This window comes from Lissotriton vulgaris, chromosome 6 (genome assembly GCF_964263255.1).
Source record: "Lissotriton vulgaris chromosome 6, aLisVul1.2, whole genome shotgun sequence".
Classification (NCBI taxonomy): domain Eukaryota; kingdom Metazoa; phylum Chordata; class Amphibia; order Caudata; family Salamandridae; genus Lissotriton; species Lissotriton vulgaris.
Window position 1 is genome coordinate 728,501,935 of NC_141694.1, and position 25,160 is coordinate 728,527,094.

Below are 25,160 nucleotides of genomic sequence, written 5' to 3' on the forward strand. Positions count from 1 at the left end.
GGAAGATTTTTTTGAGCATGCGTAGGATGTTGAAGCAGGAAGATGAGACGGCGTTGACTTGTCTAGTCATCGAGAGGGAGAAGTCTAGGATGAAGCCAAGGTTACAAGCGTGATCTGTAGGTATGGGTGCTGTACCCAGGGCCGGTGGCCACCATGAGTCTTCCCAGGCAGAGGGGGATGCTCCTAGGATGAGGACTTCAGTTTTGTCCGAGTTTAGTTTTAAACGGCTGTTCTTCATCCATTCGGCTACTTCTTTCATTCCTTCGTGTAGATTGGTTTTGGCGGTGTTTGGGTCTTTGGTGAGGGAGAGGATCAGCTGGGTGTCGTCTGCGTAGGAGATGATGTTGAGGTTGTGTTGGCGCGCGATGGATGCGAGGGGACTCATGTATACGTTGAAGAGGGTGGGGCTGAGTGAAGATCCTTGTGGTACGCCGCAGATGCCTTCGGTGGCCTCTGATTTGAATGGGGGAGGCGGACTCTCTGGGTTCTTCCGGCGAGGAACGAGATGATCCAGTCCAAAGCTTTACCTTGTATTCCGATGTTTTTGAGGCGTTGAATGAGGGTGCTGTGGCATACTGTGTCGAAGGCGGCGGAGAGGTCGAGAAGGATGAGGGCAACTGTTTCTCCGTTGTCCAGTAGCGTTCGGATGTCGTCTGTAGCTGCGATGAGGGCGGTTTCGGTGCTGTGTTTGGCGCGGAAGCTGGACTGAGAAGGTTCGAGGGAATTGTTGGATTCCAAGAAGGCGGCGAGCTGATTATTGACGGCTTTCTCAATGACTTTGGCAGGGAATGGGAGGAGTGAGATGGGGCGGTAGTTCTTAAGTTCACAGGGGTTTGCTGTGGGTTTTTTCAGAAGGGCGCTGAGTTCGGCATGTTTCCAGCTTTCAGGGAAGGTAGCGGAGTTGAAGGAGCAGTTGATGACATCGCGAAGATGGGGTGCGATGATGGAGTCTGCTTTGTTGAATATGTGGTGGGGACATGGGTCAGTTGGCAATCCTGAGTGAATGGAGTCAACAGGCGGGATGGTATCTTCAGTGGTGATTGGGTTCCAGGCGAGAAGGTTGTGAGAGTGCTGTTTTGGTTCGGAGGTGGGTGGAGTGGGCTGTTCGTCGGACTGGTTTTCAAAGCTATTATGAATGTCGGCGATTTTGTTGTGGAAGAAAGAGGATAAAGAGTCGCAGAGGTTTTGAGAGGGAGTGATGTCGTTGGTGCCGGCGGTGGGGTTGGTAAATTCTTTGACGATGTTGAATAGTTCTTTGCTGTTATGGGCGTTTTTGTCGAGTCGATCTTTGAATGCAGATTTCTTGGTGGATCGGATCAATTGGTGGTGTTTGCGGGTGGCGTTCTTGAAGGAGGTTTGGTTGGCGGTAGTTGGGTTTTTTCTCCAGGTTTTTTCGAGAGTGCGACATAATTTCTTGGATTTCTTAAGGTCGTCGTTGAACCAGGGGGCCTTTTTGCTACCTTGTTTGATCTGGTGGTTTTTCAGGGGTGCTAATTCGTCAGCGCAGTGGGTGATCCATTGTGTGAGTTTGGTGGCAGCTTGGTTTGGGTCCGCTGATGCGGCAGGAGGGTTTTGGTTGAGCGATGTGAAGAGTTGGTCGGTGGTGATTTTGTTCCAGTTTCTTCGAGGAATAGGTTGAGGGGGTTGTGGGTCGTGGTCTTTTTATAGTTGAAGTGAACGCAGTGGTGGTCCGTCCAATGAAGAGATGTGGTGTGGTCGAAGGAGATGTGTTTGCTGGAGGTGAAGATAGGGTCGAGCGTGTGTCCGGCAAGGTGGGTGGGGGTGTCAACAAGTTGTTTGAGTCCGAGATTGGCCATGTTGTCCAGAAGGGTGGTGGTGTTGTTGTCGTTGATCTTTTCCAGGTGGAAGTTGAGGTCTCCCAGTAGAATGTAGTTCTCAGAGGTGAGGGCATGTGGGCTGATGAAGTCTGTGATGTCTTCGGTGAATTGTGTGCGGGTTCCTGGTGGTCTGTAGATGAGGGTGCCTCTGAGTGTGGTCCTGGGGTCGGTGTGGATCTGGAAGTGGAGGTGTTCGGCGCTCAAGAGGTTATCGTCGGAGTTGGTCGTGATTTTGATGGTATTCTTATGGACGATGGCGATGCCTCCTCCTGTTTGGTTGATGCGGTCTTTTCGGATGATCTTGTAGGTGTCCGGGATGGCTATGGCGATGTCGGGTGCTGATGAGGTGTTCATCCAGCTTTCTATAAGGAAGGCGACGTCCGGCGATGCAGTGTCGAGTAGGTCCCAGAGTTCCATGGCATGTTTGTGGATCGAGCGAGTGTTCAGCAGGATGCACTTCAGGTGGTTGGAGTTGGAGCTGTGTTTGGAGGTGGAGGAATCGGTGTGAGTCCTTGTGCAGGCGAATTTGCAGGAGTGGCAGGCGAATGGTCCATGGGTGTATCCTGGGGTGGCTGTGAAGCATTGTCGTGTGCGTCCGGGGTTGAGGGCGAGAAGGGAAGCGGCGTTGTACGTTAGGCGGGTTGCGAGGGTATTGCGTGGCCACCTCTGTCTCTGTTCTTGGCCTCTTCACTGGCTCGCAGGCCCGGTCCAGCTCTCCCCGGACAAGAATGGGCTCTGTACCAATCGCACAGCCTTGCTCAGGGCCCATGTGCCTCCCGGGTGTATCAGCTGGTCCACGCTGCCCGGCCAAGGCCGAGCCCCTGCCGCACACCGACAGCCACTCTCACAAGTCCTGTCTTTCACAAGCAGCCTGTGGCATGCCCTGGGAAACATGTCTCAATGCGGGCCAGCAACCCAACCACTAGGGCCCGCCTCGCAGCCCAGCAGCGCCGCCAGTATCCTGCCCTCACCGCTGCTCCAGAGGCCTCACCAGGCCCAGACAGTGTCCTTGAAGCGGGTGCCCCGGACCGCGCCCCCAACTCGCCGCCAACACAGTCCGTGGGGGGGGGAACCGGGCCGCACCAATCAACAGCTCACAGGCCCAGCACAGATGGCTCTCACCCACAGGGAGGGGCCGCACAGCCTGCCACGGTCTCAGGGGCCTCGCTCGGCCCGGCCAGATCTCCACACGCCTCCAATGCCAGCCGGGGGGGGAGGGGGGCCCTCTACTCCACGTGCGCTGCCACCAGCAGACCCCCACGGGGCCCACCAGACTCCCTAGTCAGTTGGGAGGGGCGAGATCACCAGATGTTGGCCCCCCGCGGCTCGACAGCGCCGCCGATCCCCGCAGCCACCCCCCAGGGGAGAAACTCTCGGGAGCTAGGCCTGCCGCCCCTCTCGCCGGCCGCCTGGTCCCACTCACCTCGCCGGCTCTTTCAGATCTCCCAGACCGCCGGGCCTCTCCGCAGCTCTCCCGAGCAGACTGTGGGTCCCCCAGAGCTCGGAACCACCGGACGACTAGCTGGCCCCTCGGCCCCACTTCGGAGCACATACCAACTGCCGGAGCATCTAGCAACCCGGTCCGGCACCGCACTTCACTCCAGGGCAGCCGCAGCCTCGCGGCCACGCTCTCTCAGGGCCATCATTCATCCCCAGGCCGCGCAGCCGCCTCCACCAGATCACCGCTCCACGGCGGTCCCCGCTGCCAGGAAGGGTGGCGATCGACGGGGGAGCCAAAGTCGCACGCAGGGTGCTAGTGTTACAGGCTTAGCAATACCAGATTGCCATGATAAATGGTGGCTATTCGGCGGGCTGGACGGAGCCGGCTCAGAACACATCCGCCATGTTTGGCTACCAAGCCACCGAGCACTTTGTGTTTTACATTGAGCCCTGTACACTTTTTGGGAACTCCTGGACTCTGTGCACGGTATAACCACGTAATGGTAATTCCATATACAGAGCCAGCTTCACACACTTTCCCATTTTTATCCTTTTTAACTGTTATCCTGATGGTGTTTTTGAGTTGATTTACAATTGTTTCCAGGTTGGAAATGATTATCTAAAAAGTTTGTGAATACCCACTATGTTCATGTTTTTGTTGTTCTGCCCCAGCTGAATTTACAACCTCTGAATGCACATCAGTTGGGAGTTCATCTGCAAATGTAAATCCCAGCAGATCTAGATTCTAAGTTTTAGGACATGAGATGTTGCACCTGCTGTTTTTTTTTCTCTTTTATTTTTCCACTTCTCTGTTAACCATGGTTAGTGAAAGCAAGTTTAAAATCTGGCTCCTTCTGTTTAGATCTTGAAGCATTACAATGTGTTTCTCTCTTTCTCTTCTCCCTGTCCTATTTCTCCTCATTCCTGTAATTAGGAGTCACAACCACGATCAGGATTATTGCAGTCTTCGGTGATCACAATTTACACAATGTATTTGACTTGGTCCGCTATGACCAATGAACCAGGTATGTTTACAATTTAAGTTGGCTACATTTTATTTTTCAAAATGGTATATTCTTGCTGCAGTAAACGTAATTTCACTGCTAAGTTTACTCAAAACCCTGTTAAGATACAGTGGTAGCTGCAGACCCTCCTGGAAATCAAATGTGTAAAAGGAATAAATAGAAAGACAGCACAGCCATAAAACACTGTTTTAAACAAAGAGTTATGTGCACTTTTCACATAATTCTGGACATTGTGTTTCTGCACCATGCTGGCGGACAGATTGTAAATAAAGTTGAAAAAAATCATGTCAGATGCATGAAAACGACACAACTTTTCGGGGAAAAGAAGCCACGTTCTTAGTGATGACACTTCTTTGTTTTGGAATAAAAGACTTAGGAGAGAATTGAGAATATGTTTCACTTATCTTTCTGGACAGATGAAATGGCCGATAAGTCTACATTCCATGACTTGTGCTGAAAGACCGATTTTTTCATTGGCTCAGATAAAACACCCATCATCTTGGATAGCACTACATTGGCTGATGGACAGCATTTGCAAAGCTTGTACACCCTTCAGGGTCTCTTGGTACTGATCCTAACAAAATAAATTCCAATATCGAAGAAGTCCTCCGCTTTATCGAAGGTTATAAGTGAAGATGAGTCTAATGTCCAGTGGCAATGCTTGCTAAATCATAGGAGCTGTACCGAAAATGATAGACCTTTCTGCGTTGTGAGATTGAGATTGCGATTGAGATTGCGTTGTACAATCAGGTGTACTTTACATTAAGTTCTTAATTCGAGATGTGAAAAAAAGGGGGGAAGATCCCTTGGTGGACACCACTAAAAGTCAATACTACGCTGTATTGATAACACCAAAGTTAGCCCATATATTAGCAATGGTCTCTAACACTATATACTGCACAAACAAAGAATTCTATAAATCACTTTTTTTTAATTATTATTTTTCTGTTAAGAACACATCATAAATATTGCAGATCATAAAAACAACAAATTGTAATTTCATTAAAAACATACACAATATCATCACCATCATATTTCATAAATCTATTGCAGGCAAAGAAAATTATCAGACGACAACTTATTTTCACGCTATAGCATAAAAAAACGAAGAAGGGGAGAGACAGACACTTCTATTTGTCATATAAATGCACATCAGGAAACCCAATATTCAAAAAGAACTAATCCTAGACCCGCTTAGTTTATCTTGTCTGCAGGATAGACTTTGTGCCTTGATTGTGCGAATGTAGGCGTCAACGCGTTTCAATGGCTTTTAACAATAATCTGCCATCTTTTTCAAGACAGAATGATGGGTCTCTCCTGCTATAGGGCACTGGTTGGTTGCCAATAAAAAGAATTCCTGTAGATAAACCTATTTACATGAGTATTTTGCATAAATGCCACATTCGTGTTGTCTTTTATCTTTAACATTTCAGTTATTTCTCTGAATGCCTAAATACTATCCAAGTGCATTCACAAGAAATCCTTAGTACACCTCTTTAGGATCCAATAGTTGGTTTTACCAATAGCGTGTTATATTCTGAGAGAAGCAATAATAGTTGTCATGTATACACATATAAAATCATACTTCTCCAATTCTAATATATGGGCTTCTAGGATCATACTCGAAAATCCCTACATGCTCCTTTTAAGGATTGTGCATGTAAATGTCTCAGCCTGATTCACCACCCCCCTTAGAAGTTACACAATGAATGCTTTGATTCATATCATAGATACTATTTATAGAGGGATTTGGTTTCTTAATTTTTACTTTATTGCATATTGCTTTTTTGCATTTTTCCTGATTCTCTTGTTTTTGTTTATATAACCATCGTGTCTATACGTTGGTTCTGTAACATAAATGTATTCTGTTGTTACTGTTTTGTGTTTATTTAATTGTAGCCATTTTAATTGTGCTACATTTTGGGCTTTATCAGACAATTACTTCAATCTCTTATAGTTTTTCGGAAATTACTTCTGTTCGGCAAACACTTCCCATCTGCGGTGTCCTTTCGTATTATATAGAGGGAAATATAGAGTTTGGACTTTATCTCATCCCTAAATGGACATCTCTTTATAGATTGTCCTAGCCATAAGGTATTGCTAGTATACCTACTTTAAAAACAACCCCGTTTGGTCTCTTTCTCTTCGCAAGAAGGCGGGGAGCTGCACCGGCGGGTGAACCTTACTTCTACTTATGGAGTTGCTGCCCTGTTTCTCTCCTCTAGGGGGTGAAGAGAATGGGACGCTGATCGTTATAGGCATATAAATATACTCGCAGGTAGATCTATAGTTTAGAAATGTCCCTTACCAAAGTCCATACACCATTCAGATCCTTGGTGTGAAATTAACCTTCTGTCCCTTGTTGGTTTTACTTCTGTATTAAAATTAAATATACAGAAACAATGTTAGTATTCTATCTATTACCCCAGATTTCTGCTTCTGACCTACTCATATTTGGGCAGAATTACTATCTATCCTCCTTACCTCAAAAGTACTGGGACCGCTCTTTTTCACACCAAAGTAGTCTGTCACCGAGTCGTCTGCAACCAAAAAAACAGCTCTAAACCTTCCGTTTTTGGTTGCCTATTTAAACCGTTCTTACCTTCTTCGACATATGCCAATTGATTTTAGTAAATGGGTAATTAGTATATGACTGACTTAGGCACTTAAATCAGGCAGTGAACACAATCTTGGAAGTAATGTTGTATGTTAGCAGAAGAAAATATAATGCTTCGAAGGCAAATGGCCTGCAGTGCTGCAATCCAAATATTTTTGGAACTGATTCAGGATGGTCTCGGGAATGTAGACATGAAGAGCGCTATACAGGAGTGCACTTGGGAACTACTACAATGAAGCCAGTTAGTGGCCAGATTTCACAACATCAGTAGACATCCTCTTCTGATATGGTAGCTTTTTCAGGTTACTTAAGGACTTGGCACGGCTGTTTCCTCCCCCAATAAATCCAAATGGGGAGGGAATGGATGTGCATGTTTGTCTGATGATGAAGGATGTCGATGGGGAAAGTATATTGATCTCTCCACTAGCAATTACCTTTTTTGAAAACACACTAAAAATCATGTCACTAGCAAATTAAAAAAACTATTTCCTAAGGGGACCTATCCTGTGTGTAACATTGACTGCTAGATCAAATTATGGAAGAACATCTGCAAGAATTTCTGCCATAGGAAAAAAGAAGCTAAAGTTAAAATGTCAGTGTTCTGATCTAGATACAGTTAGCTTGAAGACTTAAAAAGACCAAGTGGGAGGATGGCAGGACTTTTTCAGAATACATACATGACCAACTGATCAAATGAACATCTCCTTTTCAGTTAGGTCCATGGATGCAAGCTTCTTACATGTTGTATTTATTTCTCTGGCAGCAAGGCCCATTTTGTGATCCTAGATGTTTCACACACTGCTTGATCTCTCTCTGTGATGCCATCTATACCACTCCTTCGGCTACACCATTTTAAAATGTGTAAAGAAAGCAATTACTTTATTTTTACATTTAATTCAACCTCTTTTTAAAATAAACCTGGGTTTTTCAAACTTTAGTTTGAAGATTTCTTCATGTTGCTTTGAAGTGATGATCGCTCGAATATGTCTGACTAATTACTGAGGTTAAAGGCAGTTGAAATAACCTGCATTTGCCATTCAAGCTCTTTCGATCTCTACTCCTTGTCCTGGGTTTGTGAAAGAGGAACATTTGCAAGATTGCATTTGATGCAATTGAAGTGTTTTAAAGTCTTAAGTATGATGATATTTTATCACTGTGAAGTTAATTTTTACAATGTTTTTATTATTTTCGAAACAGTATTGCAATGGTTTTAAGTAACTATGCAAATAAATAAATTCAGTATTTGATGCAGTAGAGCTGACCTGCTGGTTCCTCTGCTGAAGCACGGTTCCGTGACGGAACAGTGTTCACATTTTATGAGTCTCTTGTTTTGAGGGTGAATATTTTAGAATTAAAGTAATAAATGCATAATTTTTAGTTATGTTCTTCTCACAGCCACGTCATCTATGAAATGGAGAGGCATATTGGCGTTCCTGCTACTTCGCCTGTCTTGATTAATCCAACCACCATATTTGTAAGACGTTGATTTCTGACTTAAGGCCCCAGCCATTTTCCTAGCGGTACACAACTGCACCGTTTCTCAGTCATCCGGACGGGCTACTAATCTTTACGCTATAAATCCATATATGTAGGCTTTCTTGTCATATTTCTCTTCTCTTGGAACACTGGTGCTTATACTCTTTTCCTTTATATAACTGTTCTCTGTGAGGCGAGTCTGTTTTGCTGCTAAGAATGTGTATTTCTGTGTTAAACTACTGGTGTTGGTATTATGCCGTTTCTGTGCGAATAGCACATATAGTGCTGCTGCCGTTACTGTGTTTCTTCTGTGTGTATTTTTGTAAAGGTAAAGGACATTCTTCATTGTACACAAAAGCCAAAATGTTTATTTTTGTGAAACCTTGTTTTACGTGCATTTTACAGGCTTAGGAGCTGTTCCTTCACTCAAATGCCTCTTAAAAGGCAAAGAGCTTTTTTAGGTCTCGGGACGAAGCTGCGAAGCAGCTTCCGGTCAGAGAATTAATGTCCTCTAGTGGGGCTTCAGAACCCGCCCCCCTGCTCTGTCTCTCCACCATTGGCTGGCTTCCTAAAAGGAGGCCAGCCATTGGAGGAGAGAGCCGTCCCTCCAAAGAAGCTCCGTCTTTTTCGGATTCGGGGGCGTGATTTTTTGCATTCTTTAGCCCTGTGACGTCGTCTGTCACTCAGGGCGCAAAAAACACGCCCCCGAATCTGAAAATGGCGGCGCTTTTCTTCATGCCATTTCGCAATGACCGCCGCCCCAAGAAGTCGCCGAGTCCTCGCCTCTGCTGCTGCCACTGAGACAGGTTTGGTTTTCCATGTACTGAGAAGTTGTCGCATGTGTGTGCAACCACCATCGCTCATAAATGCACACGCGTCTGACACTTCCACACCCGACGCTCGAGCAGTGCCTTCGCAGCAAACACTCGCTCCCCGACAGACGAGCTCCATGCCCGCCCCGTTCCCTACACCCGTCGGTGGCACAGGCAGCCCATAATACTCTCGTGACGTAACTGTCTTTGCCAGCGCCGTTGCTAAGGTCTGGGCTCCGTGCACAGCTTTACATTTTGTGTGTTTTCTTTCTCCTACCTGCTCACTCTTGTCCGGGACAAGACTGGAGGGGGGAGGTGAGTGGGACAAGTTCTCCCGCTCACCCCCCCAACCCCCCCATCCCATTTTCCAACACACCCTCAATTGAAAGCGGCAGGTGGGCAGGGGCCAGATTTGCTTTCGCCCAGGGCGCTCTCTTTGCAAACTCCATCTCTGAAAGTGTCGACGTACATAAAAGTCCAGGGAGTTCCTTCCCTGGAAGACACACCTCCCCCCAACAGAAGCATATTTATTTGCACAGAAAGCTCATCTGAGGCACATCTTTTTAAAGATTTTTTTGCGTGACACTCCTGCGTTACTTTCTGTTTCCAGGGGGAGAGTCTCCTCGTGACGTCACCGGTGTTGGTGGTTACTGCCCCCCCCAGCACGTGCCCGCCTATCTACGTCTGTTTGTGGCTTGTAGTCCCAGCAACCGCCCAATCTCCTCAACTGGTTCCTCTCACACACGGTGTTGACACAACAACCCTCGGGAGTTATCTGGGCATCTCGGCTTCGCTTGGAGGGAGTGGCGACCCGGGGCTCCCGGCTGGCGAGCGCCCTCCCTAGGGCCCAGGCGGCGGGAGGAGGGGTGCCCCGTCTCCTGCACGTTGTCACTTCACACACACACGGCCATGAAAACAATGCATCGGCAGTGACGCCATGTTCGAGTCATGTCTCCCAAGATCGCGTTCTTTTAACCCTCAGTTGACCCTCAGGTTCTTTCCCTCTCTTGGGCCTTGTATTTCTCAGAGAGGAGTTCCAGTTGCCCAGTGAACAAATGGCTCCCACTGGATGACGTTGCACCACATGCAGTGATGAACATTGGATTTGAGTTATATTGTGCAAATTCATCTACAAATTAAAACCAATGTCTTGTCACCAAACAACAAATGCAAGGTAAAATCACTGAACAACATTAAAAAAATGTTTCCAAGGTAAAAGAGGCTTGGGCAGGAGTTCCATCCCAGATTGACCAATCTTAAATTCTTTAGGTATCTTTAAAAAAAACGACTTTGTAAAATTTAAAACACAATAGGTTCTGCTCTTTAATACCCCTCCCTGCCCACCTCTTTTCAAATTCTACATGTTCATAAACAGCAATGCTCTGAACAGACTTGTTATCTTTGATGTGAACATTTTCTGTTGTAAAGCGCTCTGATGCCTTCAGGTCGAGCTAGCGCTATATAAAAAGCTCAAATAAATAAAGTAGCTTTACGTCATGAGGCATCTCTTTGCTACGCGGTTCACATCCTTAAGTACACAGTAGTCAATGCTCAAAGCTATAAGTGGCAGCGAAGAGGTCTGCCGGCCACCTTGTTCTCTCTGCTTATACCCTTGCAGCAGGGGTGTCCAAATAGGGAACCAGAGGGCCATATCTATGACAGATTTTCAGGCTATACATATAAAGAGAACTACATACAGGGAAATTCAAGTGAACTAATTTACATAGTCAGAGGTAGTGGGTACAATTGTAGGTAGGCTTCCAAGACCGTTTCAATCAGCCCTCCTGGGCCCGCATTGGACACCCCCGCCTTCAGGTCCAGTGGTCTCCAGACATACGCGTCCACAAAACTATCACTCTGGATGGGATGGGTGAAAGAGACTATGCCTTCTCAAAGGGACTGTGCTGCCTCCCTTCTTACTGTGTGTTAGTTGTACAACAGTCTCTGCAGTAGCAGCTAAACCCGCTGGGCTATCTTGTGGCCACAGAATGCATGGAGTGCGGCTCAGTGGACCTACTGGTGACACTCCAACAGGTATACTATAACCAGATGAAATCTAGGCTTTTCAGGACTCAGTTTCCCACTTCCAGCTCTAGAGCCTAGACCCAAAATTGAGATGGCGATTTAAAAGGCAACATTCTGAGAGGACTATTTTGAAATTGTATATCAAAAGTGAGACTTATTGCCACATTTATTTAATAACTAAAAGGGACAACTGGTAGGAGCATCTGCAACCCCCCCCCCCCCCCAAGCAGTTTATTTGTTTTTAAAGTTCATTAGGCATTCAAACACATTTTGACAAGCAGAGGTGTAGCGATCCATAGTGCAGCAAGTGCAGTGGCACCAGGGTCCAGGGCTGTGAGGGTCACACCGCTTCACAATTATGGATGCTTTTACTTCTCGGCACGGGATCAGAGGGCTCATTTTCCATGGTTCCAGTGGGCCCTATGGCACCCTTGCTACTCCGCTGTTGACAAGCCCATGATTGTTATGTTAAGTTGTGTTATGCAGATTCGTAGAGTGCAGTATCACCTGGGACGATATCCTGGCGCTGAGCAGCTGCGAGTCTAGACACACCTGGAGCCTTGTGGGACTACTCGAAAAGCCAGGTCTTCAGCTTCTTGCAGAGTGCAGAGTGCAGCAGAGTGCAGCAGAGTGCAGCAGAGTGCAGAGTGCTGCAGATTCAGAGTGCAGATTTAGAGTGCAGAGTGCAGAATGCGAGTGCAGAATGCAGATTCAGAGTGCAGAGTGCGGCTCTGTGTGGGTGTAAAATGCAATAGGTCATGCATTTGCGAGCGATTAAGCTATTGGCATTGTAAATGACAAGGCCATTTATTTAACGATTACGCTATCGGCAATGTAAATGACAAGGCCATTTATTTAACGATTACGCTATCGGCAATGTAAATGACAAGGCCATTTATTTAACGATTACGCTATCGGCAATGTAAATGACAAGGCCATTTATTTAACGATTACGCTATCGGCAATGTAAATGACAAGGCCATTTATTTAACGATTACGCTATCGGCAATGTAAATGACAAGGCCATTTTTTTTTTTTTTTTTTTAAAACACCCCAAAAAAAATGTCATGAGCAATGAATGCCAATAGCTCTACCTTTAATATTGCCGAGACCATTGCATTGTAAATGCTTGTTTATAATGTGTTTCAGCTTCGGTTTCTAATCAGGAAGCATTGTTTTCTTGTTTAATATCAGTGAAACGTTTTTCAGTTGTTAAAGCACATGTTACATGCTCCAGTCACCCTACATCTTTGTTGAATGAAAAGGTCTCAAACTCTAGTCCATGGCATTTATCAGCAGTTTTCTGCACTTTTGGGGTAATATATGGCCAAAACCTGGATTTATCTGAACGCCCTTATGAATACCTTCTCTCACATAGTTAAGTCTGTAGTACTTGAAAGATATCCTTCACTCTCATTGGAATTCATGCTCAATCTCTGTACCATACTTGTTGAAAGGGGTCTTAAGATTTTGTCTGTTTAGAGCTGCGTTTTTGGGAATGCCATTGAACCACTTGTCACCTAATGGGAAGCCTCTTAGATAGTATAAGTTAGAGGCCTTGATGGACACCTCTATCCACCCATGAATGAAACATTACTAGAGACCTTCCGTAAGTAAGAAATTTTCATCCAAGAGTGTTTAAGAGAAGAAGTTGTGCTGCTGGAGATGAGCCCGACCATGGGGCACCTATGGTGCACCCCCTACGGTCCTGAAGATTTGATAGCTTAGGACTTTGAAGCCCCCATCGATCTTTGCTGTTTGTGCAACTCTGGAGATACCAGAGCTGTGTTTTTTGGGAGGGTGTCTTAATAATTGTTGGTTGGGCCTGTCTTCGGCAATATAGAAATCTTCCTAGCAGAAGAGGCTATTTCCACTGGCAAATTCCAAATCTAAAGAGCACACTACTAATTGTAAATGCTAGTTCCATCTTGTATATCGGGAAGGCTACAAACCTTAGTCTGCTGTAAGCTCTAAAAGTGTCTGGAACTGACATGCAATATACATTACCTGAACAGACCTCAAAGGAGAACAGAAAGAGGTATTTGGTTGTTTAAAACATTTTTTTAACTTGCGGGACTACGAGGAAAAAGAATGAGTGAGGGACTTCTCCCCTTGTTGACCGTTACAGGAGCATTCCTAAAAGAGAACATCTGTGATGTAGATGTTATAAAGAATAGACAAACCATCTCAGTGATTCTCAATTTGACAAACTGTTGAAATCTGATGGACCTAAAGGGAAGGTACTACGATTGGAGATGGGGAAGCCACGTCGACTTGCCGAATTAACTGGAGACATGGTTGGTATAGACAGTGGAACTGCTGCTGGAAATGATCGGGAAGGATCCGTACATGTGGTTTCTGAAGAGCAGCACAACTGTGAGCTTTGAAAGGGACAGCAGGCCCTGGTTCTGGCAGTCGAAGCATTGATTGATGAAATTACTGATGGTAGCCTGTTCCAATATCAAAATTACAATTCGAAATTCCTGGTTACACATCTTCCCTGTTGTATACCAAATTCTACACCTCTTCTGTGTTGTATACAACATTTTAGAGTGGAGTAGGAGCAATGTATTAAAAAACGAATTTGCCATGTAGGGCGCAAGGTAAAATCTCATTCCCTGTAGAGGTGAGCATCAATTTGGGAAATGAGTAGTACCTCTTTTGGAACAGATAGTCCTCAGCAGTTACCAGCATTTGACGAGGAAGGAAACTATTACCATCCAGCCCCTTCCCCAGATGCAGAGAGTCTTAATATAGCTGACACAGCAACAAGAAGAATCACCCTTATCTGCCCTCAGAGTTTAAAACTGCTACATGGGATAAGAGTAACTCAAGATTATGTCTTTCTCTTGAGTATTTCCTGAAGAAGTCCAGCGGGCCCTGTATACACCATTTCTGCACAATGTGACCCTATAGTCACCATTATAGTCACAATATACCCTGTAACATCTATTCCTCCCTTCTTCTACTGCCCCTACACAACTTTAATGCTCCAGCACCTTTTCTAGTCATGCAACACAGTAAGCATTACTCTGCAAAATTGAGTTTTTCTTTATTTCGGTACACATCAGTTATTCACCCAGTTCACACAGATCTTTTTAGACAGCAGTTTTTCTGGAGCATACCAGAACTTTGCACTGGTCTGCTGTTGCTGCTTCACATCAAGACAGAAACAACCAATCCAGAGAGGATTCCAGTGAACTGGAACCTCTTCCTCTGTGTAATGAACATCTTGCGAAATGTTGATTGCTTCACGTTGGAAGAGCAGTTTGAGATCAATCCCACTTGATAAAAGAGGAGCAAATCTCACCATGATATTTGAAGTAAATCCTTTACCCTTACTTGGCGGAGAGACACGTTGTGGACTTCACGAGGAAAGTGCAGGAGGAGTCCTGCCGACCCACGCCACGCCGGATAGCACCATCTTCAGCGACCGCCATCACCAGGCACGCCACCGCCGCTCCGGGACTCCAAATCCCGGCAGCCTTTGCGGCGGCAGCACGTTCCCTGACGCACGATTAAGGCGCCAGGAGGGGCTATAAAAGCAGCAAGATCTCGGTGGAGCGGTGGGAGTCAAACCTTTACCCTTACTTGGCGGAGAGACACGTTGCGGACTTCACGAGGAAAGTGCAGGAGGAGTCCCGCCGACCCACGCCACGCCGGATAGCACCATCTTCAGCGACCGCCATCACCAGGCACGCCACCGCCGCTCCGGGACTCCAAATCCCGGCAGCCTTTGCGGCGGCGGCGCGTTCCCTGACGCGCGATTAAGGCGCCAGGAGGGGCTATAAAAGCAGCAAGCCCTCGGTGGAGCGGTGGGAGTCAAACCTTTACCCTTACTTGGCGGAGAGACACGTTGCGGACTTCATGAGGAAAGTGCAGGAGGAGTCCTGCCGACCCACGCCACGCCGGATAGCACCATCTTCAGCGACCGCCATCACCAGGCACGCCACCGCCGCTCCGGGACTCCAAATCCCGGCAGCCTTTGCGGCGGCGGCGCGTTCCCTGACGCGCGATTAAGGCGCCAGGAGGGGCTATAAAAGCAGCAAGCCCTCAGCTCTGCGGGACGCGAGTGGGACGCCCGGGGCTAAGCCCGGGCAAAGGGCGGGCCCTCTGTGGCCCTCAGAGGCCTGAGGAGGCCGGGCTGGGCCACCCCTCTAAAGTCTTCTAAGGCACTGCGCATATCAGGTATTTAATCGTGACTTAACTTAGTCAAATCCATCCATCGCCGTCGCACCCTTTATCATTAGACTATGAGGAAGACTGTTAAGAAGCCCAAGATGCCCACATTAAGATCAAGCACAAAACCCAAAGTGGATCCTCCTCCACCATTACCAACTCTAACTGCTATCGATAAGATGCTTAAACAAACTATAGGGGCGGTATCCAATGCCATCGCAAACACGGAGAGAAGGCTGTCTCTACCACCCGTGACTATCGTCCAAGACACCCAGGAAGCTCTTATCAATTTATCTGCAGTTTCCCTAGACTCAGCAGATGACCCTGACACCAGCCTGGCCATTACCCCCTCTTCTTTCGTCGATCTCCCATGTGCCCAGGCGCCCGCCGAAATTAGCAGGGAGCGAACGGATCCACAAACAAACAACAACAAGAGGAAACTAAATACCACGGAAAAATTTTGCCCAAGGAAGGCTTTAAATGCGGAGGTAAAAAAGGCCCAACTAAAACTAGAAATCACAATCTGGTGACGCCTATAAATCCATCTACACCAGGAATACCCTGTTGGATCACCAACATGGTGGCTGACCTTAAAACGGACCTTGAACACTCCATCACTGTGCTGATAAAACCTCTTATAGCCAAGATTGACAGACTAACATCACTTGTAAACAACAAGGGCGTTGGCCTTAAAGGCCAACCAGCACAAGAGGGTGCCTTAACAAAACAGAATGAGGCCATACCTAAAAGACCAACCAAAGATAAGGCCACCCCAATATCTGACACGGTAGCAAACAACCCCACCAGAGTCACACAAAAAAGTATCAAAGATACACAAAAGGTCGTTACCACACCGAACACAGGCAAAATCAATAAACAAACAATTACTGAAACTAACAAACTACCCCTTGGACCCCCTCAAATATCTCAAGGAAATAACGTTCAAACTCCCAAAGCGACTTCTAAGACTAATCCGACTCCATCTGCAACTACTAAAGAAAATAAAACAGCAACCCGCTTCAGGACAATTAACCTCCCGCCTGAAGCTTTACCCTTCGTAGTTGTTTTAACAGGAGTCCCACCTTTAAGAGAGGGCAAAAGGGAAACACAAGTAGAGTTAAAAAACAAATGTGCACAGTGGCTACAAATACACAGACCACTACCCCCCAACATTCACGGGGAGATTCTCTCAGTAAGAAGGGGGGAGTGGATTGGTAAAGGCACAAAGACTATAGCAGGGGACATAATCACGGTAAACTTTAGAGACATTGCAGCAGTCAATTTTATCTGTAATGACCCCCCCCCCCCCAGCTATACCCACTCACAAATTCATCCGGTACACCTATCCTACTTTTACCCATTTGCACCTCATAGACCCATGCAGAGCAATAGACCACCGACGATCAGAATGCCCCAAATGGATTCCCAATACAGACTACCCCAGTGGCAAAGGCCATATCATGTGACCCCAAACTACGACCCTTTCCTAATGCAGCACGCACATTGGAACAGGTTTAGCGTACTTGAAGAGGTCGACTGACAGGGACGGGAAAAACAACCCTCCAATTACGCAAGGCTGAAGGAGGCAAGTCCACTCATAACAGGAAGGAGTACGGGGGCGGGAAATAGATCAGAACCCGCGCCCAGCAAAGGAGGTAGCAATAAGTCGCCGAACAGAAGTAGGGGAAAAGGCGACTTGATAAAATCCCCAAAACACAGGTCAACCATCAAACAGAGTAGATCAGCTATCCTTTGCAGCTCACAACCTAGCCTCGACATATCATCTAAAGTGGAAAAACAGGCAGTGCCCCCATCAAGAGACCTAATAGGAACTCTAAAGGAAAACACTTATGAAAACTTACAAGTTGTATCCTGGAATATAGCAGGATTAGCGGCCAAATTTGAATCCCAAGAATGGCTTAGCTATATAAATAAATTCCAAATTATATGCCTGCAAGAAACATGGGTCACCGAACTAAACGACTATAGCCTAGAGGGCTACAAAAGTTTCTCTGTTCCGGCCAAAAAGGTATCCTCGGGGAGAGCCAGTGGGGGACTTGTAATATACGTCAACCTAGACATCCAGGGCACCTGGTCAAACATTAACTGGGTCTCACACAACCTCCAAGTACTAAGGTTCGTCTCCACAAGACTAAACTTTTTTCTAGTCAACTGGTATAACGCTCCTGGCATGATGGAAAAGGGAACAGCCGTAAACGAGCTGGACGCCTGCCTAGAAAATTTGAACTCCTCAAATAAGACACCAAACCCCCGAAGTTTAATACTTACGGGGATTTTAACTGCCACCTTTGTGAAAACTAAAACCCTTTAATAAAGACTGGTCGAGATGCACCATAATGAAAGGCCCACATTTCACTCACTCAAAAGAGGGATGGGACCTGGAGAGACTAATGAAAAGGCATAACCTGATTCAAACACTAGATCTTGTTGTGCTGGGCGAAAAAGGAGAATTAACCCCAACATACAAAGGAAGAGGTTGCCACTCTTACATTGACTATATTGTGGAATTCTCTCCCTTTGTACTTACGCTCGGAAGCGAGCCTTCTTAGGTTTCGTAAACTTTTAAAAACCTATCTATTCACTGTCTAGTTCTGGTGTTTTTAGTGGCAGTGTCTCCTTCTGGATCAGCGCGGGGATGCCCAAGGGTAACCAGGCGCTATATAAAATTCATTAATAATAATTCTAGTCTCGCCCATATTAAAAAGAAATATTAGTAAAATTATGATAGATACAAGCATCTTTAGTGACCATAATCCGGTTATTATCACAACAGAAGGCTTTGATTTTAATCTGGGCTCTAAGAGATCCGACACCATAGAAAAAGCAGTGGACCAAGGAAGAAGAATTAAATGGGCCAGGATCGACGGGGATAGATTTTATAAAAGACTGATAGCAGAGGGCTCAGAAGCAATAAACATATGCCTTGACCCAAGCGTGGATGGAGCTTTGGTGGTCAAGGCATTTGAAGAAATTGCGTCACACGTAAACAATTTCTTAAAGACTACTGGGACTAATAAAGTGCCCTCAAATCCACGTTGGTTTGACTCGATCTGTACCAAGGCGCTTAAAAAACTGAAAGTCAGCCTCCATGCCAAACCAAGGGATAAGATCATGGTCGCACAGAAAAGAGCCGAATACAAAAAAGCTCTGAAGAAACGTAAACAAAGCTTACAAAATCAAGCCTGGGAGGACCTAAGGGACGCTGCTGAAAGGAAAGACTCTGCAAGTTTCTGGAAAGTTATTAACTCCTCATGTTTCCAGGACCAAGGGGCACCAAAAATAACGAATATCATCTTGCCGGAACAATGGCAGAACCACTTTCAGAGTCTATACAACCACTCAAGCTATTCAACCCAGGGGGACGTACCAAGGAGTTTTCAGCCGGCTAAATTGGACTTCTCCCTGAAAGAAGTCGAAATGGGAATAGCAGGGCTCAGTAAAAATAAAGCACCCGGCCCGGATGGAATTCCACCTGACTTATTCCTAAGTAAACCCGAGCTATGGGCCCCGCTACTCACCAGGGTTTTGAACGAGGCAGTGGTGGCAGGACTGCCTCGTTCCTGGTCAACAGCGACCATAGTTCCTATTTACAAAAAAGGGAATCGTGACGACCCTCAATGCTACCGACCCATTTCACTCATTGATGTGACTGCAAAAGTATTGGGGCGAGTCATTTTACAGCGGTTACAAGATTGGGCTGAGGAGCACCAGGTCCTCTCGGAATTCCAATATGGCTTCAGGGAGGGTAGATCCACCACCGACCAATGCCTGAACTTATATCTTCTGACAGCTAAATATACCATCGCTGGGAAGGGGTCCATTTATATGGGGTTTATGGACCTTTCAGCGGCTTTTGACCGCGTAAACAGAAGAAAGCTCTGGTCCATGCTGTTAAATTTAGGAGTGGATCAACCGCTAGTTGATACCCTGCAAAACCTCCACTGGAATACAACCGCAAGCGTGAGGTACAACCAAGAGGGAAAAAAGACCGATCCCTTTGCTTGCACCAGTGGAGTAAGGCAGGGATGTATCCTCGCGCCCTTCCTTTTTTCCATATATATCAATTCGCTGGAAAAAGACCTCCTCAAACTAAAGGTGGACTCACCCCAAATTGGTCATCGTGCAGTGCCTGTATTACTACACGCCGATGACGCGGTATTGCTTGCCAGAACCCCTCTAGGATTACAAAAACTGATCGGCTTTGTCAGGTTCATGGACAAATTGGACCTAGCGACAAACTTGGAAAAATCCTATATTATGTCATCAGGGCAACTGACAAAAGGGAATTTTATCTACCACATTGGGTCACACAAGATAGACCAGGTCAAGACCTTTTCATACCTGGGGGTACTGTTCGATAACCACCTCAACTTCAAACCTCTGGTAGAGAAGCATTCAATGAAACTGGCAGCATCAGTAGGAGCCATCATGGGGTACGGTCAAAGACTAGGAAGATGGTCTCCAGAGCAAATACTGAACCTGTACAGGTCAATTTGCTGTGCGAAGGTATCCTATGGGGCAGAAGTGTGGGGCTTCATGGATAACAAAGCACAGCAAATACAGACAGAAGAAAATAAATTCTTGAAGAATTCTGAAAGTGCCCCAGAGTGTACCGGCTTACATCATCCATGAGGAAGTGGGAGAACCCTTCATAGAAGACCGGATTAAAATTAAACCTCTCCTGGCATGGGTCAAAGTATGGACCAACCCCGAGGCGGCCTTAACAAGACAAATTATATTGGATTGCCTCAAACGAGATAAAGGTCACGACATACCCTGGTTGAAGTACGTCAAGAACTCACTAGCAGAGATTGATTGTATAAACTTCTTCACATCCCCAGACTCTCTAACCATCGAGAGTAAAGCTTTGGTGAAAAAACTTTTTCCTGTACGGCTTCAGACATTAAGGGCTGAGAAAGAAAGTCACAAATCCACTATCCTATCTTACAGTGAACTCACAGCGAAGCAAGGAATGGAACCTTATCTGAGGGTCATGTATAATGCTCAGGACCGCTATGTCATGACCCGTTTTAGATTGAACATGCTCCACCATCTTTTTGCGGTTCCGGCTGGGTTCACTCATACAGTGGCAGAGAAGGGTACCTGCGGCTGCGACCACAGGTCTCCGCAGGATACCCTTCACTTTGTTTTATTGTGCCCATTTTATACTGTACCAAGACGTAAGTTTCTGGTGGGGATTTTGAAAGACTTAAAGTTTAAACAAGCAAAATTGGCCCTGAAGTTCCTACAGGAAGCTGTAGACGCTTATACTCTTTTCTGCACTATAAACTTTATCCGGATGGCACTACGGCTGAGGAACACCAGAGAATCTGGACTCTAACATTACCTGACCCCTTGGATAATTAACTCCTGCTCCCCTAGCTTAATGAATTATGGTGTTAGAAAATTTTAACTTTTATAACTTTTTAATGGAAACTCACTTTTTTAAAATATTTTTTGTGTGTATATTGTATATGTGCTTTTATGGTGTCTTTTTAAGAACCGAATAAAGATAACAAATTGAAATTGAAGTAAGCGATTTCTATTCATGGCCTTGTCTAGTGAGTGTTAACTTGTAACTTGAAGCCAGATGAGGAGAAAGTCGTTCTTAGACCCTGGTACTATTTATCTTTGAGTTGTAAAAATGTGTTTTCAGATAAACAAAACTAGAAGAAACTGAATAGTGTTAAAACAGTGAAAATCCAATGATTTTTAAATCCTTTTGGCCTCCACAAAAAACTTTCTTTCCACAGGATTCAGAATTAATGTAAGCAAACATTGTTTCAGATGGTGTTTTTTCTTTCTATTCCTTCCAGAGTTATTTGGTTCATATTTAGTCCTGTGGGTGCTGGGGAATAGTTAGTTATCTAAGAGAGGAGTGATTTTCTTTTTTTTGTTATGTTTTTAAGCACACATGATTTAGTTTCTTGCAACAATTCAGACTTCATTAAAGTTTGTGATGTACGTTCATTCTTGTAATTAGGTACTGAAATTGTTGCATAACAAATAATGTTGTATTTACAAATTGTGCTTTCTTCCAAAAGATAGGACATGTAACCCAAGTTTGCTGAGCATCATCGGATACAACCGTACAAGTACTGCTCCAGGACAGGCTCAAGTTGTGCAATGGTGGGATGCACAAGGAATTGTGGGACTGGTTCTGTTCTTGCTTTGTGTTCTCTACTCCAGGTGAGCCTGTGTTTCTGGACTGCCCTTTTAATAAGAAGGTACAGCCCTTTTTTGTGTATTCAGTCCTTGCTGATTGAAAATGGGTGAACCACCTGTAGAAGTTGTGATCTGTCAGAAGAAGAAAAATGACAGAGAATAAGGAATATATTTAACGGTCTTCTGTCCATTGAGGATGTCAAGCTAACAGGGTCCTAGTTCATAGTTTTTAGGGCATGGTCCTTTTTTTAAATCTTGTTTGGAGAGTGAGCATATTCTACCAGAGAGCATTCTACATACAAACTAATATTTTAAAAAAATGACCTAAACAGCAAAAACTAAGAATAGTCTATTTACCTGCAGATTCTACATCTTGTGGTGCCTTCATGGGTGATGGACTTGATCTAAGTAGCATAAACAAGTAAATGCCAAATGAACACATTACTTCTGTTGGGTAATATTTTTGACTATTTTCCTGCAGATTTACCATCATCCTTTACATTCATGGGCATTATACTTGATATTAATCAGTTTACTCCAAGCAGTAAGTGTTAAGTGGCTGAACAATTACCCTAGTTGTCCACTCCACCCCTATGTGGTCAGATGCCTTCACAAAGGTGCCAACTAGAACCAACAAGGTTAGAACTGCATGATATTCCCATTCAACTGGGATAATCCATGGTTAAATATGAGTCTCCAGCATAAGAACATTACCCAGTTATTGACCGTTCCTCTTGTGGATTCACTATCTTTAGAAACATTCTACTAGCAGCAAGTCCCATCAGAGGTGCCTTAGTTGTACAGCAAATAGAAGACTTAAGGGCCCTAGTCTTAATGGCAGATATGCATGTGACTGCACTGTTGTTTCAAGAGGACTGTATGTTATTCCTGCATGTAATTGCTGGCTTTTCTGTGTACATGTTCTGTTTTAAAACATAATAAACAGAATTTGAGTTAAAAAAAAGAAAAACTAATGGTCTTGCAACAATAAAAAAATGCTTTTGCACCACACAGTCCAATCCAGTAGAGCCGAAGTAGCCACACTTCTTCCTAGTGGAAAGATTGCGGTTACATCCTGGGGAATGACAAGCTCATAGCAAAGCTTTATGTAGAGGATGATCAACTAGATCTAATTTGCATTGCAACTGCTCTCCCATTTTTCATTTAGAAAAGACACAAGACAACAACTAGCTATCCACATGATATTCCTTCTTCAGCAAGTGAAACTCTAAAACCACCTTTAGAAAAATGGTCTAACTTGTAATGACACTGTATCATGGTGTAAAGGAGATGTGCATGCAACAATTGTAATTTACCACTGAATTAGTGCCCCCACGCCCCCATACTGCTTTTACCTTTCGGATCTTTCTCAGGCATGATATATGGGTTCCAATGAAACTGCATTCATAAATGACTGAACAAATTAAGGACCCAATTGAGAGAAACACACTCATGGAGTTAGGCAATACTTAGTAAGTTTTGCACAAAGCCTAGGGATAAAAGATCTTCAAAGGTTGAAATGGCGACTATGTAACACTTCTCTGTGCCAAGTTCCATGTCATATTTTGGTACAAAAGGTCCAAATTCTCCTCCACTCATAACCATAAACACACTTGGTATCACAGTGCCTAGCTTCAAGGTGAAGCACCTTTTTGGAGAGAGTCGCACACCTAAATGCCTCTCAGCCTCTATGAAATCACAGATAAGGTATTTATTTTGGAACAGTCATTGCGCACTTAGGAGTGGGCAAACCAATACTCCCCAGCTCTTTTAGCAGAGCATCCCCACCCACCTTCCTGCAAAGGAAACATAAAATGATAATAACTTGCACTTATTATTATTTTATGTTTTTGCTTCTAGCACTGCTTGAAAGCAGTTTGGATGTAGCGGAGGAGCTGTCACTGAAATACAGAGCGGCTGCTTCAAAGTCGCTCCTTGTTTCACTGTGCAGGCGGCAAGCAACCTGCACTTCCAGGAGGGGTGCAGGATACCCTTGCAGGCAGTTGCAGTCAGTGACTGCACCCGCCTGCAAGGCAATGACTGAGAGGTCTCTTGGATCCCTTGTCTCCCCTCTAGAGGGCTGCCTTTAGGAGGCGCTCTGAAAGTGTGCCCCTGTTTTTGGGAGCACTTTCGGTTTGCCTCCTAAAGGCATGTTTGCCTCTGCATTCATGTTCATAATACGGCGCAGAGGAAAAGTGATTCCCTCATTTGCATGGGACCACACCTCCATGCAAATGAGAGAACAGCCTCATGTGTACCAACGCTATCAGTATTACAGAAGGGGCAGCACAAGCATCTGCGGCCCGCATGCCCGTAGCACCCCCGGTTCACTCTCTGTAAAAGTGCCCCTGGTGTATTGTACATGGAGGCAAGACAAGCAACTCCGTCCAAGAGACATCTTGCATCACATGTGCCTATATAACCAGGCTCTTGCTGCAGAGCTGAAAGAACCCTCCACCCCTCTATTATTGATATGGCGGTGTGCAATTTTTGCATGCACTGTGGGTAGGAAGGAGGAGTGGATGCTAAGGGGACAGTGAATTTCTTTAAGCCTGAAGCGGATTTGGCAGTAACACCACTGTGGACTCATCCAACTGCTAATAGAGAAGTATCTGTGGGCTTTACAGCAGAGGTGGAAAGTATCTATGATCACTATCACCTGAAGTGGGGGTGCAGATACCAAAACCTGCCCCTAATGAATTGGCTTACAGAACCCAACACAGCACTTCGTCACATAGTTATTACGAGACTGGCTTGACAGCTGGCACTTCCCACACTTCAGCAAGCCCCCTACGTTGCTGGCTGTAGTAAAATGCAGAGACATGACTCCAAGATGGAGAGGCAGCACAAACCTTGTAGACACACTCTAGTCTGAAAAAGGCAGACTAGCCATTCAATTGCTGGTGGCTAGTGGAGAAAAGTTTGCCATGTGCTGGTTGACAATCCCAACTCATGTACAGTAGGACACAGTCCCAGCAAAGATGGTCATAGGTATTTAATAGAGAGTTTACTTTGAACAGCCAATCTAGCTGAGGGTAAAGGTGGATTACCAGCCAGGTAAGAGTTGCCACCTGTACCTTGTTAAAAAACAATACTGTGCAGAGGGAAGGTTGAAAGGAAATGAAACAGATTGAAAATTATTTTCCCTCACTATGAACCTGAAGATCTTTCAGTGACAGGCTGCACATGGACATGGACGTAGTTGTGATGAAGGTTCAAGGACACCAACTACTCTGTATATTATAAATCCAGAAGCACACAAGCAAGACACAATACCTCTTAATTACCTTTGCCTAGGAATGTGTTTACGAATTGTACACTATCTGAAAATGTCTACCCTTGAATAAAATCATGCTGTAGCAACCAAAGTCATGGCCTTTATTTAGTAAGACCAGTATTTTTGCCAGTTTTTGGACCAAGGTGAAGATTTCTTTGAAGGGGACCTCCAAGTGGTAACAGTTGTAAGAAAATTGAAATTTTGGTACTAGAAGTTTCTTTTTTTTTAGGAAGGGAAAAACGATTTACGAGTCTGCAGGACACCATCGTCCAAGGTCACTCTCGT

At 45.2% G+C, this 25,160-nt stretch overlaps 1 protein-coding gene across 1 annotated transcript in view; it reads left to right on the forward strand.

The window, feature by feature from the left end:
- Positions 1-25,160, forward strand: part of SERINC1 (serine incorporator 1) — a 205,888-nt gene that overhangs the window by 119,865 nt on the left and 60,863 nt on the right. Inside the window, exons 7-8 of the mRNA XM_086926718.1 lie at positions 4,213-4,303; positions 21,478-21,622. Coding sequence (XP_086782844.1) covers positions 4,213-4,303; positions 21,478-21,622 — 236 coding nt within the window. The remainder of the gene's footprint in view (positions 1-4,212; positions 4,304-21,477; positions 21,623-25,160) is intronic.